Source organism: Anabrus simplex, chromosome 13, assembly GCF_040414725.1.
Source record: "Anabrus simplex isolate iqAnaSimp1 chromosome 13, ASM4041472v1, whole genome shotgun sequence".
Lineage (NCBI taxonomy): Eukaryota > Metazoa > Arthropoda > Insecta > Orthoptera > Tettigoniidae > Anabrus > Anabrus simplex.
In genome coordinates this window covers 50107800-50126001 of record NC_090277.1, presented here as the reverse complement: position 1 = coordinate 50126001, position 18202 = coordinate 50107800, and the positions used below count along the sequence as shown (strand labels likewise).

General features: G+C 39.4%; 1 protein-coding gene across 1 annotated transcript in view; it reads left to right on the top strand.

The window, feature by feature from the left end:
* Nucleotides 1-15864, top strand: part of LOC136884791 (neurobeachin-like protein 1) — a 128465-nt gene extending 112601 nt beyond the window's left edge. Inside the window, exons 17-19 of the mRNA XM_068230034.1 lie at nucleotides 5464-5607; nucleotides 14475-14623; nucleotides 15541-15864. Coding sequence (XP_068086135.1) covers nucleotides 5464-5607; nucleotides 14475-14623; nucleotides 15541-15670 — 423 coding nt within the window. The 3' untranslated portion in view covers nucleotides 15671-15864. The remainder of the gene's footprint in view (nucleotides 1-5463; nucleotides 5608-14474; nucleotides 14624-15540) is intronic.
* The last annotated feature ends 2338 nt before the right edge of the window (nucleotides 15865-18202 follow it).

The following is an 18202-nucleotide window of genomic DNA, read 5'->3' as shown; positions in this document are numbered from 1 at the left end:
AAGGCCCTAAAACCAACCGTTACGGAGATATTGGCACCACACTACCCCTGCTCTAGGAATCGGATAAAGAAATGAACTGCCGTAACCATGGCAACGTCAGCTCCAGGATTCTAGAGCAGTGAGATTATGCATGTACGTTTGGGCATAGCTGTCAACCAAAATAGGTACAAATAAGACTTAATATCTGGGAAAAAAATATACTGTTGTGTAAGGCACTCATAGGACTCCTTTGGGCGGGGATGGAAAGGGGGTGAAGAACGAGTGTAAAAATCTTACTATATATAGAAATGGAAGTGTGTATGTAAATGACACATCTCCAACTAAACCACTGGAGCAATTTCAACCAAACTTGGTACACGAATCACTTACTATCGGGAGACGATCACTGTGGGGGGTAAGCCATCCCTAGCGCCCTTAAGGGAGAGGGTCAGGGGGGTGGTAGTTACAATAATAATCGAGAATAGTGTCGAATTCATAGTTTTCGGGGTCGCTGAGTTGAAAAGTGATACTCTAGAATTTTTTAAAAATCCAGCCCCCTTTTAGGTTGGGAGCAAAGGGGGGGGGGGGGGGTGGGGTGAGATATAGAAATAATTAAAAACAGTTTCGAATCCATAGATTTTAGGGTCTCTGAGATGAATAGTATTACTCCGGATTTTTTGCAAATCCAAGTGGGGAGCGAAGGGGGTGAGATATAAAATTAATCGAAAAACTACATATAAAAATATTATCTTCTTCTTCTTACTATATATAAAAATTGATGTATGTGTGTGCGTGGGTGTGTGGGTGTGGGTGTGTATATGACACATCTCCTCCTAAACCACTGGAGCAATTTCACCAAACGTGGTACACTTATCAATTAGTATCAGGAGACAAACCGCGTGAGGGTAAGACACCCCTAGCACCCTTTTGGCAGGGGGGCGAGGGGAGTGGTATAAAAATAATCTTATAAATAAAGTTGTTCGTTTCTGTTTGTTTGTTTGTTTGTTTGTTTGTTTGTTTGTTTGTTTGTTTGTTTGTTTGTTTCTTTGGCTTAAGTGCGGCCAATATCCAGTATTCGGGAGATAGTAGGTTCGAACCCCACTGTCGGCAGCTCTGAAAATGGTTTTCCGTGGTTTCCCATTTTCACACCAGGCAAATGCTGGGGCTGTACCTTAATTAAGGCCACGGCCGATTCCTTCCAACTCCTATCCCTTCCCTGTCCCATCGTCGCCATAAGACCTATCTGTGTCGGTGCGACGTAAAGCAACTAGCAAAATAAAAAGAATAAAAATGTTTGTTTGTTCCACCATCACGTCGAAAGGGCTGGATAGATCTCAACCAAACTTCATATTTAGAGTATACTCACCCCGGGGAAGGTTTCGATATGCATATCATTTTAAAATCTTTGAAAAGACGGGGGTCTATAGGAAAACCACAACGGTCTTCCTCCATTTTCTCTTATACTATTGATTTTCTGCAAACTCTGTGGACCGTATGTGAAAGGTCTCTTCATCACAAACAACTTTCGTTGTGTTCATAATTTACCTTACTCTTCAAATGACGGAGAAATTTACTATTTTCTGCCGATACCATGCTCGGCATTGAGGGACCGACAGAGCGATAACGAATATATGGGTTACCATGGCAACGTCTCTGACTGCTTGCCAGCAGGGAAGTAACGTATTGTCATTTTCCTCATCATTCCTTTAAATTCGTGGTTGTTCCTTGGGTAGAAAGCAAGAGAGTCGTCAATCGGCCATTCTGCGGGATATTGGCGGAATATCATTGGAGGTTATAACCGTCCTCGAATAGCATAAGTAATAACACAAATATTCATCTTCTTATCTGATTACCTAAGAATCCCTGCGCCTAAATTTCTCTCCGATTACCGCTTTCTTATATCCATAACTCACTCCGGCATTATTTATTGAGGAGCATTTGATTTTCCAATACATTCACTTGGTATTTATATATTTGTCGTCATCCGGATGTCCTCTGTTATAATCTATTTTCTATTAATTTCAACTTACTAAACTGTATTACTTTCTTCCTTAATTACCACGTATGTATGCGAGTGCTAATCCCGAATGCTGTACACTCTTTCCTTTGAGGAAATATTCTAAGCTATGCAAATGTATAACTTCTGGCCCAGGAAAATTCCGAAATATGGATGCAATTTTAACGGCGGTGCAGACCTTCGTTTCGGGGTAATTGGTGGCTAATCAGTAAGTCGTATCAAAAGTCACAAAGCAAATTGCGTTTCATTTTGGAGAGATCTACAACTTTTGTCCTGTGACTTTTCGTCGTATTTCTATCCCTAATACATTAAACACAAGTTGATTTTGTACTTTTACACTTATATGTTATCATTTGGCACACTTATAGGAAAGGTAGAATCATGACATTCGGCACGCACATTGACATGACCATTGGCAATGTTATAGCCAAATTTTATGATTCTAGCTGTCACATGAGAATCAAAAATATAAAGTAGCATTCAAAAACTGTACAAGATGTCACTCCATTCAATGACTCTAACTCAATCTAACCCATAAATAAAGGAGATACGAGAAGATGTCATAGGACCAACCATGTAGAGCACTGAAAGGGGCGTCTGATGGTGAAGTCCGTTTGTAGATACGTCGTACAGTTGCAAAGCAGTAACTATCGAAATAAAGGTCTACACTTCTAGAGTATGTCTGTACATTGACAATTATGGCGAAATTTCCGTACAGTTATCCGTTTCAGGTGTAATAATGACCATCTGCATATATTCTGTTTTGGTGTCTGTCTGTTTGTTTGTTTGTTTGTCTGTTTGTCTAAAACTTGGAAACTACTGGATATATTTCCACCAAACTTGATATTTAGAATCCATCTGTCCTTTGGTAGGTTTTAGGGCAAGTATTGTTTCTGAATCCCTGAATTGACTGGGGGATTATACGAAACCGAAACCGTCATTTTGCAACCAAACTTAATGTAAATTTAGCTGCCGTAATGGAAATTCATTTCTAGGCCTTTTTCCTCATGTGCATCATTTCAATACGAGGATTAATAAGGGAGATATCATTAACGGACCGTTTTCCGGTACAAGTCCCACCGGACTTAACTCAAGAGCGGGTGCGTGTAAAGCGTATGTTTTACAACTTGAAAACTACTGAAGATATTTGAGTCAAACTTTATATTAACATCCACCTGTCCAACGGTAGGTGTTAATCGTCAATAACATTTCATGTTCCCGGAATGGACTGGCGGTTTATAGGGAACCGAAATGGTGATTTTACTCTCCCAGAATGTATACAGTACAAGACCAACCTGACTGGAAATCGACCAAACATGATGGAATTCCATCTCTAAAACTTTTTTTCATGTGCATTTTTTCGACAGGAGGATTAATAAGGGAGATATCATAAACGGTCCGTTTTTCCGGTTAAGTCCAGCGGATATAGCCCAAAAGGTGTTGTACGTGGAGCAGGTTCCTTATTTATCTATGTAAATAAAATCGTAACTACTGTGTGCCTGTACATAGACTATTTTGTCGAAATTTTCGTACAGCTACACGCTTAAGGGGTAATAATGATCATCTGCATATTTTTTGGTTTAGTATCTTGAAAGTTCTACTTTTTACACTTCTCACTGAAAACCCAGATTGCGGCATAATCTGCCAGTCGAGAAAGAAAACTGAAATTTGGCAAAATTTTACGACTTAGCCTGTAACGGGCGGAAAACTTCCAAGAGCTTTAAATTTTTCCCTTTCTATCCCGAAGAATATCGAAATATGGAGGCAATTTTAATGATGGAGCAGACCTTCGGGAAGTATCATCACATAACGGATGGCACAATCCCCGTTCAATTTGGAGTGATCTACAACCTTGGTCGTACGACTTTTTGTCGTATTTATATCCATTTTACGTTTGACTTTTCTCTATTTCTCGATCTTAAGTAAAGTAGTACTTTTCACATACATAATTCATACCTTCCATCACTTAGAGGAAAGATAGAATCATCATACTCTACACGAAAATTGGTCCACCCAGTAGCCATATGTGAGCCAAATGCTATGTATGTAGCTGTCACTTAATTATCCGAAAAGCAATGCAATGTGAGATAATCTTACACAAATTTTACCCAAGTTTCTAACTCAATCTGACCCATGAATAGATGAGATATCATATGACCAGCAATTTAGGCCGCTAAATCCGGCGTCTTATGGTACAATCTTTTCTCGATATGATGTACCGTTTAGAAGCAGTTAATCTGTAAATGAAGGTCTGCAATATTGTAAACAAGCACATACTTTCGTATGTCGAACTATATATATTCACTGATGTCGATTTTGTAGCGATCGAGAAAGGGTGTGTCTGCTATTGTAATCAGTACTCCGCACACCGACTATGACTGGCAGTAGGAATGGAGTCCTTCTCCAATTCCTGTGTAACTGGCATTAATGAGGCAGGCCTACCATTGTAATGAATAATTCACTTCTCGATTTGACTTTCAGAAGGCAAGGGAGCATGCAGCATACAGTCTTTGGCTGTAGGCAAGCGTTCCCGCAGTTATAAACAGATGTACCCATCTAAAATGTGACTGGCATTAGGCATACTGGCCTGCTATTTTGATGGAAACTCATCAACTTGGTGTGACTGGCAGGAAGCTGGCTGGCAGTTGGAAAAGGGGCCTATCATTATAATGATAACTGCACAACTCAATTTTGACTGGTTGTAGGGAAGTTTCCTGCCATTATAATAAAAACTCTTCAATTTGTAATATGTCTGGAGGTAGGAAAGGGGGCCTGCAATTGTAACGGAAACTCCCCAAATAGATTGTGACCGCGCAGTAGGCAATGGGGCCTGCAATTATAATGTAAACTTCCCAACTCGATTGTGAATCGCAGTAGGGAAGTGAGCCTGTCGGTATCATCACAAATCCGTAACAAGCACTTTACACTGGAAACAACGTATGGGGACCTCTGCATATTGTTTCTCGGATAACGCTAAGAGACATGCTATTTTAAAACAATCTTATTTACTGCATGTACAGTATTTACTTCAATATTCGTATACAATGCAGAATACCGTAGCGAAGCACGGGTACATTTGCTAGTTAACAATAAAAATGTTAAGGAGTCGGATCTGAGCTCCAAGATGGCGACTATACCTGGTTTGTATGAGACTAGGGAGATGGTGTAAGGTGTAACACGTATGCGTTGCTTACAGAGGAGTAACTTCCAGGGCAACTTCCGGGCATCAGAGCTGAGCTCCAAGATAGCAGCTTAGCAGCTATATATATCGTTCGTATAGAACTCGCACTGCATCGGAAGTATTTTGTGCAATGAATCGCTTGCATAGTGAGCCAGTGCTGGATGTGCAGTGTATGCCCAACTGACTCAGAGAGTTAATTAACATACCACATTTAACAAACAGAAACTTATGACATTCCTAGTACTATATGGTTTCTGTTATAATGATGAGATGTTTCTGTTCTCAGGATGGCACTGTGAATGTTCACACGATTCAGGAAGGGCAATACATCCGAACGCTGGAGCCCGTTGGCCTCACCAGTTTGGACGTGGAGATTACATTCCTAGCTCTATCACCACAGGGTCATGTTGCATTTGCAGCAAATGACAAGGTAATGTATTAACCATTCTAACCCCTACCCATTCATGTAAAAAAAAAAAAAAATTTCAGTGCAGAGTTGTAGTGTAAACAGGAATAGGTTTCAGACTCACTTGTGAAATGACAAAATTAAATATGAACATCCTTGTAACGGGTTGCTTAGAAGGACTTTGGACCAATTAAAACAGGAAGATTATTTTATTAAGTTAGTTGTAAGTATTTATAAAATAATCTATCAGAGTTTTAGTATCTCCATTCCAACTGTATCTTGTTAGTTTATGACTTAGCTGCTTCTGAAACCAACTGTTGTTTATTCTCAAGCCATTCCTTACACATAGATCTAGAAGACTTTCTCCTTCTGGGTTCTTGTGCCCATAACCATGTGGACCTAGTACATTTTCGTATCCAAGCCTGTCTGATCCAACTTGAGCATTTAGATCTCCCATTACTATGATATTTTCCTCTCTTTCTATAGCTTCTTCTAAATCAGTTTGGAATTGTTCTTTTTCTTCTTCGTTACAGCCAGTCTGTGGGGCATACACCTGGACTACTGTCAGAACACTCTTGTTAAGAGAGATATTCAACTTAATAATTCTTTCATTAACATATATTACCTCACTGATGACATCAATGTCCTCTCTTAATATAAAACCTACACCATTTTTGGCTTCTGTTTTATTACCATTCCAATGTAGTTTGTATCCTTTTCTTAGCTTTCTTGTTCCTCTTCCCTTCCACTTTGCCTCACTCAGGCCAAGAATACAGAGGTTTCTCCTTTCCATCATATCTATCAGCTCCTCGCTTCTGCCAGTCAGGGTCAGGATATTTAATGTTCCAATTCTGTGTTTAGGACTCTTTCTTTTGGGCTTCTTCTCAGAACATCGTACTTGAACATCAGCCTTACGGTCATCATACATTGCAGATGTTTGAGAAGATGTGTCTATCCGGTATTTTTGTGTTCCGAGGCTCGTTTTGTAGTTGAAAGCAATCGATATAACCCTTCAGTTGACTCGCTAAGCCTAACACTGCTGGGATTTTCTGTCAGGGGTATTCTCCCTTAGCCTTTCGCAGTCCCCTACCTCACTGCAAGGCAGCAGCTGATGAATTTATGTGTCATTTCCTACACAAGGGTCTAATCAAACCTTCTAGGGGAGAACTCCTCCACCCATAGCTATTGGTCTTCCCCTAGTTTGTTGGGTTTGGTGTCAGCCGCCCAACCCTCGGCCAGACAGTCGCAGGTAGTACCGTCTACTGTCGCATACAGTAGCAGGATCACTCCTGACCTTGGGTGCATCATTTCAAGTGATAACAGAATACAGCATGAGATTAACAACCGCATTCAAAAATCAGCTCTGTTTTACCATCAAGTTCGGAACCTCCTCTGGAACGAACTAGTTCCCTTAAGATCAAAGCAGATTCTATTCCAATCGTACTTCACCCTCATAATAACATATGGCCTAGAAACCTGCACAACAACCCAACAAGTCGATAGCAAACTACAAGCCGCAGAAATGAAGTTCCTACGAACTATTGTACAGAAGACAAAAAGGGACAGGGTAAGGAATGAAAGAATAAGGAAGGAAGCTGGTGTGTACCCATCCCTGAATGAAAAAGTGACAAGGGCCCATTTGAAATGGTTTGGCCATGTCAAACTAATGGACGATAGGACAGCAAAACAATGGCTACACACAGTCGTGCCCGGAAAACGACTGGTAGGAAGACCTAGGAAGAGATGGCTGGACCATGTGAAAGAGGACATAGGAACAAGAGGAGTCAGCTCGGATGTCGTCTTGAGAGAAGAGTGGTACATGGACAGACAGAAGTGGAGAGTACTCGTAAACCACACCCGGGCAACTGGAGTGGAAAACTGATGATGATGATGAGTTGTAAGTATTTATATGTTTCAATATAGACCTACCTCTGTGTATTTGAAGGAAATGCAAAATCAGAAGGGGAAGAAAACTGTGCACCACAGCTATAGCAAAACATTAGAATATATTGTGCTTTGTTAGCTTAACTCAGTGGATGATCACCTATTTATATAGTTTTGAAAGTTGTAACTGGTTTTTTAACTGAGACATATTTACTACTAGCACTATCAATTAGTTATTATACGTCTTAATAATTTGCTAGTGTGTCCAATAAATAATAATAAGGATGTTTTTCAATTTTTCTGTTAATTTAAAAATAAAAGGTTCTGTCACACTTGGGTGTTTCAAGTAATAACAAGTTCACACATTCCGGAGATTTATGAAGCAGTGTAGGTAAAAATACAGTTGGCAGTATTGATTAGATACAGAAGTTCTTCACTATGGGCCTTTGAAATAATGCGGGAGGTTTAAAACATTAACATATTATAAAACAAAGAAACTTCAGCCAAGTAAAAGGGAAATGGGTTTCAGACTGAGTTTTTCCCTTATCAGATAGGTATCAGACTCTGTTCCATGCATTCTGGCACCACTGCGTCCTTGCTTCAGTGATTAAAACCATAGATCAGCCCATCAGCTGATTAACTTAAACTGTTAGGACCATATGTTTGATGCAGATGCTAACTTCTGAGCAGAAAGTAACAAATAATATAGAAATACTTACATTGACTCATAGGGAACCTTTTCTCCTTCTGTTAAGGTAAGAAAGTTAGCAGGAGCAAAATATATGTAAATCTAGGAAACAGATGGAAAACAGCAACTTACCATGAAAGACCTGCCATTTAAATACACCAAGCACCACTTTCACCAGCAGTATCACCAAGAAGTCTTACCCCATACAAGGTCATCATGACTTCACTTCATCCAGCCTTGTCTACCATCTTCAGTTCATACTCTGCTCAGCTTTCTACATTGGCTTAACTAGCAATACATTAGCTAAACATATACGCACCACTACAGTACCTGTAAAACACCAAACACAGATCTTCCTGTCCCTGATTATACCAGGCACCATTAAACCACTTTTGATGGAAGTTTCAGGGTCAAAGTCCTTAGATATTTACTCTCAGCTTCCACCCTCTTGCCCTTAGAGATTCAGAGGTTGGACATCAACTTTGCTCAGGTCCAGGGAAGTGCCTGGCCTTAACATTGAATAACTGCTCCTTTTCTCCATTCTCTTGTCTGTCTGTCTGTCTTCCCATGTCCTTTACCTTATACAGCATCTGCTTGCCAACAGTGACCATTATTATTCTACCCTCCACTAATGAAGGCTTGCAGCCAAAAATTTTGGACCCAGGCTTTTTTTTTTTTTTTTTTTTCATGTGTACTCCTTCCACGTGGTCTTAGATTGTAAATAAAGGGTGAAAATCTCTGCACATGGTTATGAGGATATTTAGGAGTTGTACCAGGTGTATGCCTAAATCTTTTCCGGTTTCACTAAGAGATGGCGCCAGCGAACAGTACGCAGCATATGAATTTGACACATACGTCAGTTTGTTCGTCTGACATTAAACCACAAACACACAGAAGTTAAGTCCGCCAAACACTAGCCTCTGTATTGTATTGTTCAATGATCATGTCACTGTTTGTGCCTGAAAAAGAACATTTTGCAGCACGCATTGCTTTTCTTATTTAATCGAAAGACAAAGGCTGGTAGAAACATACGGTGAACACGCTCCTTTGATTAGCCTGGCGCCATCCGACTATCACCTCTTTGCAACAATGGGGCACGCGCTCACAGAGTAGCACTTCAGCAATTTTGAGGAGGTTGGAAAATAGCTCAACGAATGGTTTTCCACAAAAGAGAAGAAGTTATTTTTGGCATGGTTTTCATAACGTACGTGAAAGATGGGTGAAGTGTGTAGAAGCCGATGGCCAATATTTTGAATAAACAAAAAATTAATTTCCCTTGAAAATTACCTGTTTTCTTTATCACAAAAACCGGCAACGACTTATGCATGCACTTGGTATTAAGGAGGTAAAGGAGAGGGCATATAAGTCAGTGGTATGACCTCAACCAGAGTATGATTCCCGTGTATGGGACCCTCACCAGAATTACTTGATTTGAGAACAGGAAAAAAAAATAAAAAAACAGTTCGATTTGTTCTGGATGATTTCTGACAAAATAGTAGTGTTACAAAAATGTTGCAACGTTTAGGTCGGGAAGACTTGGTAGAAAGGAAACGAGCTGCTCGACTAAGTAGTATGTAATAAAGATGTCGCATCCATAGGGAACCTGAAATATTTGTTCCAAATGAGTAAATTTATAATATCAATATAGTTGGTCTGTTATTGGATATTATAAATTTTCCAGCTTAATCATTCCTGGTTGCCAGCATTTTACCCCAGTGTGCTAAGTTGGGCTCATCAGTTGGTAAATAGCACACCCACCAAGACGCATGGCTAGTGCATACCGTGGAGGCCACTGCGTAGGCTACTTGGAGCCACCGGCAGTGCCAATGCACTAGGAGAGACTTTGTCTCATTTTCAAAAATTGATGCCTGCCTGGTCATCAGATGATAAAGATGTCAATTCCTATAGGGAACCTGAAATATTTGTTCCGAATGAGTAAATTTATAATACCGATATAGTTGATCCGTTATTGGACATTTAAAATTTTCCAGCTAAATCATTCCTGATTGCCAGCGTTTCGCCCCAGTGTGCTAAGTTGGGCTCATCAGTTGGTAAATAGCACACCTACCAAGACACATGGCTAGTTCATACCATGGAACCACCGGCAGTGCCAATGCTGACCAACTATATTGGTACATAAATTTACTCATTTGGAAAAAATATTTCAGGTTCCCTATGGGAATCGACATCTTTTGTTCTTCTGATGGCCAGGCAGGCATCAATTTTTGAAAATGAGACAAATTCTCTCATAGTGCATTGGCACTGCTGGTGGCTCCAAGTAGCCTACGCAGTGGCCTCCACGGTATGCACTAGCCATGCGTCTTGGTAGGTGTGCTATTTACCAACTGATGAGCCCAATTTAACACACTGGGGTGAAACGCTGGCAACCAGGAATGAGTTAGCTGGAAAATTTATAATGTCCAATAATAGACCAACTATATTGGTATTAAGTGGTACGTTCTGAGCTGTCAGTGGAGAGATGGCGTGGAATGACGTTAGTAGACTAATAAGTTTGAGTGGTACTTCTAAAGTACAAAAGATCACAACATGAAGATAAAGTTGGAATTCAAGAGGACATATTGGGGCAAATTGATTCAATCACTCATTGAGTTACTGATTAGATACAGAAGTTCTTCACTATGGGCCTTTGAAATAATGCGGGAGGTTTAAAACATTAACATATTATAAAAAAAACAAAGAAACTTCAGCCAAGTTTTGTGTGTTTGTAGGTTAACGTCAGACAAACAAACTAACATATGCTATATATAGGAAAAGGAGTTAGGGAATGGAATAATTTACCAAGAGACATGTTCAATCAATTTCCAAATTCTTTGCAATTATTTAAGAAAAGACTAGGTAAACAACATATAGGAAATCCACTACCTGGGCAACAGTCCTAAATGCAGATCAGTGGTGGTCGGTCGGTCTCCTTCTGTTTCCCAAACTTACATGTATTTTCTCCTTCTGTGTTTGTCCTCCCCTAGTTTCTTACCAGCCTCATATTCATCTTTATGATGTCTCTTTTCATTTTCTTTCTTTTTCCAGCTTTCTCCTTATCCTACACATTTCACAGAAAGACTGAATATCGGTCAAGGCGGCCCTTCAATGAATGTTGATACCTGCTCTTCTAATAAAACCAGGAAGCAGAAACAGGAAAACAGGATTTTAACATCCATTGGTTAATTCTTATGGCTCAGAGAAAGACTGAATTGACCCTTGTTAATGAACATGAGAACGGCCCATAACAGGAAATGCTGGAAACTGAGATTTTGATGCATCCTGTCTCATTTCTGTGCATGCACATCTCCCGAATACTCAACATGTGACAGTTTGTCTAGGTACTTTAACACATTCACAACATTAAGTTTTTAAGGATACAGATGCAGGTCCCTTTTGAAAAAGTTTTGACAGGACGATCTCTTAATTCCGACTTGCACAGACAAACGGCGTTGAGATTTCATTGGACTTCGTTCCAGACTTTCCTTCACTCAAGCAATGTTTTCTGGTGTTCGAACTCTTTTCGGATAGTTACAGTTTTTATTCGCTACAGAGCCCATTTCATGCTATTTTGCCAAATCGACATAGCTGGGGTAATGGCTCCGGTGGATCCCTGGTGGCTGACCACCGCTCACTTTGACATGTTTTGCATTGCGGACTTTGCTGGAGGTATTGCCAAAACACTTCCAGTCTTAAACTCCACCGGGCGAGTTGACCTTGTGATTAGGGGTGCGCAGCTGTGAACTTTCCTCCGGGAGATAGTGGGTTCGAACCCCACTGTCAGCAGCCCTGAATATGGTTTTCCGTGATTTCCCATTTTCACACCAGGCAAATGCTGGGGCTGTACCTTAATTAAGGCCACAGCTGCTTCCTTCCCACTCCTATCCCCTGTGGGCGGGGGTGGTAGAATAACACCCACGGTATCCATTGCTTGTCATAAGAGACGACTAAGAGGGGCCCTAGGGACTCGGAACTTTGGAGCGTGGGTTGGCAACAATGGGGCCCTTAGCTGAGTCTTGGCATTGCTTTCAGTTACTTGTGCCAGGCTCCTCACTTTCATCTATCCTATCTGACCTCCCTTGGTCAACTCTTGTTCTTTTCCGACCCCAACGCTGTTAGGTTTATGAGGGCTAGGGAGTCTTTCGATTTCACACCTTTCGTAACCCTTGTCTTTCTTTGGCTGATATCTTCATTTTTTGAAGTGTTGGATCCCTTTCGTTTTTTCTCTGTAATTAGTGTTATATAGAGGATAGTTGCCTAATTGTACTTCCTCTTAAAATGGTAACCACCACCACCGCCACCGCCGCTGCTGCCGCCGCCACTCCTTGGCCTTTCTTATCCCACCATCGCCGTAAGACCTATCTGTGTTGGTGCGACGTAAAGCCAATGTTGTAAACAGTTCCACACAGGTTTTCCACAAATCGTGCTTCACATAACACTTGATAATGAACACACGCTGTTTTATCATGAGCACCATTTTGTGTTGCATTCAACTGGTCACTAAACACGTCTGCTCCTCTGTCTCACTCACTCACACATAATGACACAGACACACATAGAGGAGATGCGCAAACACAGACATATGACAGCAACCGATTGCTGCATCAAAATCATGGTTTCCAGCATTTTCTGTGATGAACAGCTCTCCTGTTCATTAACCCATTCAGGTCTGGGCCTGAATATCCCTAACAAACATTCTGGACTGGGCATTTCTAAGGATATACCTGTAGGAGATATTTGCACTATTCTTTTTTCTTTGTGTTTGTTTGAGCATCTAGTTTTTAAAAATGGTGTTTGTTTCACGTCAGCTATCACTTGAGATTTTAAAATAGTTTGTATATTACACCATATTTTGCGAATGAAAAAAGTCTGATGCATTATTAAATAAGTACAGTTTTCTGAAATACTGTTATATTTTCCCTAGATTGATCATGTAAAATGTGCATTGCAATTACAAAACAACAAGAACTGTAATGAAAATGATGTAAAATAACTGTTCAGTAATGATAAAAGTAATAAGAACAACGAAAATGGGAGCACTTATGAAATTTTATTTATATATTTTTATGTGACAATACTGGCTTGGAAGGTGATTTTAGCCAAGATGATATTGAAGGCATGTAATTGTAATTTTGTTCACAAATGGAAATATTGACATCCAAATAGGAATTCGAAACAACATCTTGCATTTCATAATGATTGGAATTTATTTTACAGTTTACCATATGTTCCTGCGCGTTTCATAACTGCATGAATACGTAAGAATATCTACATATTAGTAATGTTTTCTATTTTTTAGATGTGAGGGATTACAGTTACAGAAAATATCAAAAATATAACCTATCAAGCACTTGCTTGCCATGAAACGCCATGTTTTAGAGCACATTGAGCGACAACACCTACTAATGCACACTCGTCAATTATATCGTAAATTCTCTGACTTGGACAATACTGCCATCTGTTGAAATACTCTCGAAAGTTACACATGAAGAAACATGATGTAGTCGGCAGAATGTGTGCATAGTTCGTTCTTGATTTTTTAGCAAATTGTCAAACCTTACTACGGGCTTTGCTCACAGAACAGCATGAACGTAATTTTGGTCTGCTGTGAGCTATGCTCGCAGTTAGACCGGAAAGAGTTAACAAGGGTCAATTCTGCATTAGTCATATAAATATTTTCCAGACCACTTTTAATTTTCCCACCCTGTATTTTGAGTCATTGTGTTCACAGTATTATGTGTTCCTTTCTGTATGCAAAGAGGGAGCAACAGAAAAAGCAACAAACATGACAGTAGAAGAAAAATATCCATATTTCCTTTGCAGCTTTCGCATAGAAGATCTCTCTCTTCATCATTCCTAGTTGTTCTACATCCATTTCTTCTCAGTTCCTGATGAGCTTTCTTCTGCTATATTGCTTCATCGGTGGAGAAAGCATCATCACTCACTGAGGGGCCATCTTGACACATCTTCAATCCTTATGTGTGAAGTGTAGGATAGTGGGTTCGAACCCCATTGTCAGCAGCCCTGAAGATGGTTTTCCATGGTTTCCCATTTTCACACCAGGCAAATGCTGGGGCTGTACCTTAATTAAGGCCACGTCTACTTCCTTCCCACTCCTAGCCCTTCCTAGTCCCATCGTTGCCAAAAGACCTATCTGTGTCGGTGCGACGTAAAGCAACTTGTAATTTTTTAAAAAAAAGGAAGAAAAAAGAAGTGTATGATAAAAAGTTGGATAAAAGGAAGTTGAAAGATATGAACTGTAATACAGGGTGGAAGGTTCAGAATGTTTATGTATGAATCTTTTGGTGATTTCCTTTTTCAGACTAGCAACTCGGTCCACGTCTTCTCTGTGAACGGTACAAATCTCGGCTCCAAGTACGTGTCAGGCCGGGTCACTGGCCTTGCTATTGCTGGGGATCATTTGATTGTTGGGGATGATGCTGGTGACCTTACAATGAGCAGGCTTCTCAGGTTAGTTGTTATATCCATAATGTGTGTGATTATAATTTTATAATTACTGAATCTAAGGAATCTTTTCATCAGAGTGAAAAACATCAATTTAAGATATTAACTTAACTGGATGCCCTCATAACCACCCAACCCAGTGAAAAATATATCACATATCCACCTTGTAATGGTAGTTTAAACTGCTGAAGAAGAGAACTTTGGGTCTTGAAACATGTTGTAATAAATTGTAAAAATTTCATATTAGTGTTGACAAGATGGATATTCATATTTAATTGACCTTTTCATGTGATATATCGGTTGTCAATACAGATCAAATATTATGGTTATGATTTTCAATTAATCTGGTGAAAAATGTCGCTTCTGGTTTCTCACAGTCCCTAGCGCCCACACTGCCTTTTTTCCTGCCCAACTCATGGATATCATTGTTACTAGTGGAACTGTACTTTTATTTTATTTTTTCTAAAACTCATCCTTTTTTTTTTTTTTTTTTTTTTTTTCAAAAATATGTATTATGGTTGGGGGTCATCTGAAAATTTGCATCACAATATTAGTGATACAGAATGTTTGATGGGATATTACCTAGCAACTGTGCAGGTTGTGATATGAAGTATTGATGGATGGCCATGACTGAGAGACATACAGAAGACTCTTTTATCAAAGAGGCCTCATTTCATCACACTCCAGAAAACTGATTGTTTCATTCATGGTAGTTTCATAGGCCCTGAATCAGTTTCCCTATTTCCATGCACTGAATTCTACATTTGTCAACTCCAAATTCCACACAGGTGTCTCACAAAAACTATTTGTTAGATGCAAATCAATTTATTAATCCCCACCTGTTTGAGTTTCATTTATTGAAAGACATATTTATGTACATTTGATTTTGCAAAAGGGAAATTTGACTCCATTTTTTGTTCCAGGTTACATCCAGTTTTCGACATTCCTCTGCACGTTCCAGTCCAGTCTGTCGTCGTGACAACAGGCAATACACATCTGCTAGTCCCTGTCAGAGATGGAAAAGTGATTGTTCTTGGTGTTACCAACAGCTAGAAGGTGCAAATGAGAATTAGATATTATTGTTGAAACTACTTATTTAATTAGGTACAATATTTAGATGAAGTATTTAAAAAATGCTTCATCCATATTTTGAAACCCTTCCATATGAACTGTGTGTGGCAGTTACAGTAATGATGGTATAAATTCACTACTTTGTTAAAGGCATTATTATAAACTGGAAAATATTGAGTAAAACAACTCTTCTTCTTCTTCTTCTTCTTCTTCTTCTTCTTCTTCTTCTTCTTCTTCTTCTTCTTCTTCTTCTTCTTCTTCTTCTTCTTCTTCTTCTTCTTCTTCTTCTTCTGCACATCAGAGTGAAAACCATCACATTTAAGATATTAACTTAAGTGGATGCCCTCATAACCACCCAACCTGGTGAAAAATATATCACATATCCACCTTCTGCTCAGCTACCTCAGTGGAATAGTGTCCAACTGATGAATCCAAGTTAAGGGTTTAAACCTGGCTGAGGTGGTCAATTGATGGATGGCCATGACTGAGAGACATATTATCAAAGAGGGGTGTTGGAGTACAGATGGTCGATGTGATCTCGCAACAACATAGTGCACAAATTAACTGGAACCTGCTGGGGAGCAGATGCATCTATTCTACAAACAAAAGTTCTTGCTTTAGTTTACCCCGTAGCTGGGTACTGTAGTCCTATTTGGGTCAACAGTATGCACACAAAGAAGGTAGATGTCTAGTTATGTGAATCAGTGAGGACTGTATCCTGAAAAAGCTTGAAAGACTGAAATCAAGAAATCATCCATGAAAACTGGACAAAAGATTAATTCAAAGTGGATTCAATTTAGATCAAAGACAAACCTTGTCCAGCAGATCCTTGATAACAGGTTCTGTCAGCTGTCCACCTGGCTCTGTAGAAGGAGAAGAATGTTGTTCAAGTTTCCATCATTCATAATCTTGGCACTTAAGTTTGATAGAGTGGCTAGGAGAAACTAAACTTCCCTCAGCTGAATAAGGACAAGTCATGGCAGGTTACAATTCTGGATTCATGAGTGGAATAAAGCTGAACATCCCTACTGTGAATATCGAAATATGCCACAAACCATCTGTCATGTGGTATTGAAATATCCATTACGTACGTTCAAGGGGACCATGGAGGAGAAACACAGAACTTGTTATCCTCACTGGACGTTTAGCTGTGAAGATTTGTTGATTGTAGTTTCTGTATAATTTGTAACACTTTGGCTGCTTAAGCAATGCTTTATTTGTGTATTCTTTTCTTTGCCATATGAAATAATAAAGCCAAGGAGCTAGACAAAAATCAATAAATACAGGCTAATTTTGGTTTTGGATGGGCATTTAAAACTTGATGCCCTTCCTGATGCCACATGATTCTGGAGGTGAAAATCTCAACCCCACCAAGATTTAAACCTCGCTGTTCTGGGTGGGAATCCAGCAGCTAAGCTACAAATAATCATACATATATTCCCAAGAGCTAATGCACTTCTAGATATCAAATATTCCTTTAACAAAATAGTGTAGCGCTAAACCTACATATGATAATGAATTCTGAATTAGATATCATTAATTATTCTCCAGCATTTTTATTGAAATGTCACAGATGGATATATTGTATGATTGCCACATAGTTTTCATCAAGCTATGAATAAATCAAATTCATAAGGAAGGATTTCATGTATTCATAACCTCAGCTAACTGAGAATAAAAAACCAAAACCTGTTAAATTATCAGTTTCATGGAATACAAAACTCTTTTATAAGGCAACTACTTACATTTAGCTTGTCAAATAGTGACTGAGCAAGGTAACATTTCTGTAAAACACCATTAAAGCTGAAATGAAATGCTTCTTTATCGAGTTACAGATACAGGGTTTTCATTTTTAACACTTAACCGATGCGTTTGCCTCTCCACCACCAAGCGAGCATGCAGCGTGCACTCTCGGACTCCCTGTTTCGAATACTATGGATACAATACAGTCTTGCGTTATAACACATGCTGAAAGTATTATCCGACCGACATGAGTGAGTTCTTCCACCTTATGTTTCTCATCTCATTTGTAATGGGTTTATTTTTAGTTCCTCCAATGTATGAGGATTTGTCTGATAAACTGTGCTTTTCTTTCAGTCTACCCCACAAGTAAGAAACACATGTTGTGCTAATTTTGGAAGAGATTTGTTCGGTTTTTGTTCAAGATTTAGAAGAATCTCGTCCCCTGTTAAAATAGTTCTTTCTGTTTGCATTTCTCGTTTTTTCCTCTGAGCCAGTGCTGTCAAATTTATTTACAGTATTTTGACTGCTGTTCTAGAAGGTGGCTATTCATCAGGAAAGTTACGAACTAATTCAGCACACTCCCAACAAGGTGATTCATATTTACATTTCCTTTTTTACACACAAAGATATGTTGCTGTAATAAAAGCATCTTTGCAAATGAACAATCCAGGGCTCCGACCTTCAATCGAACACTCCTTCATTGAGCACTCGCTATCGCAGACTACATACCAACTTTGAAGGACAGAACGGGTGCTATCACATGCCTGGCAG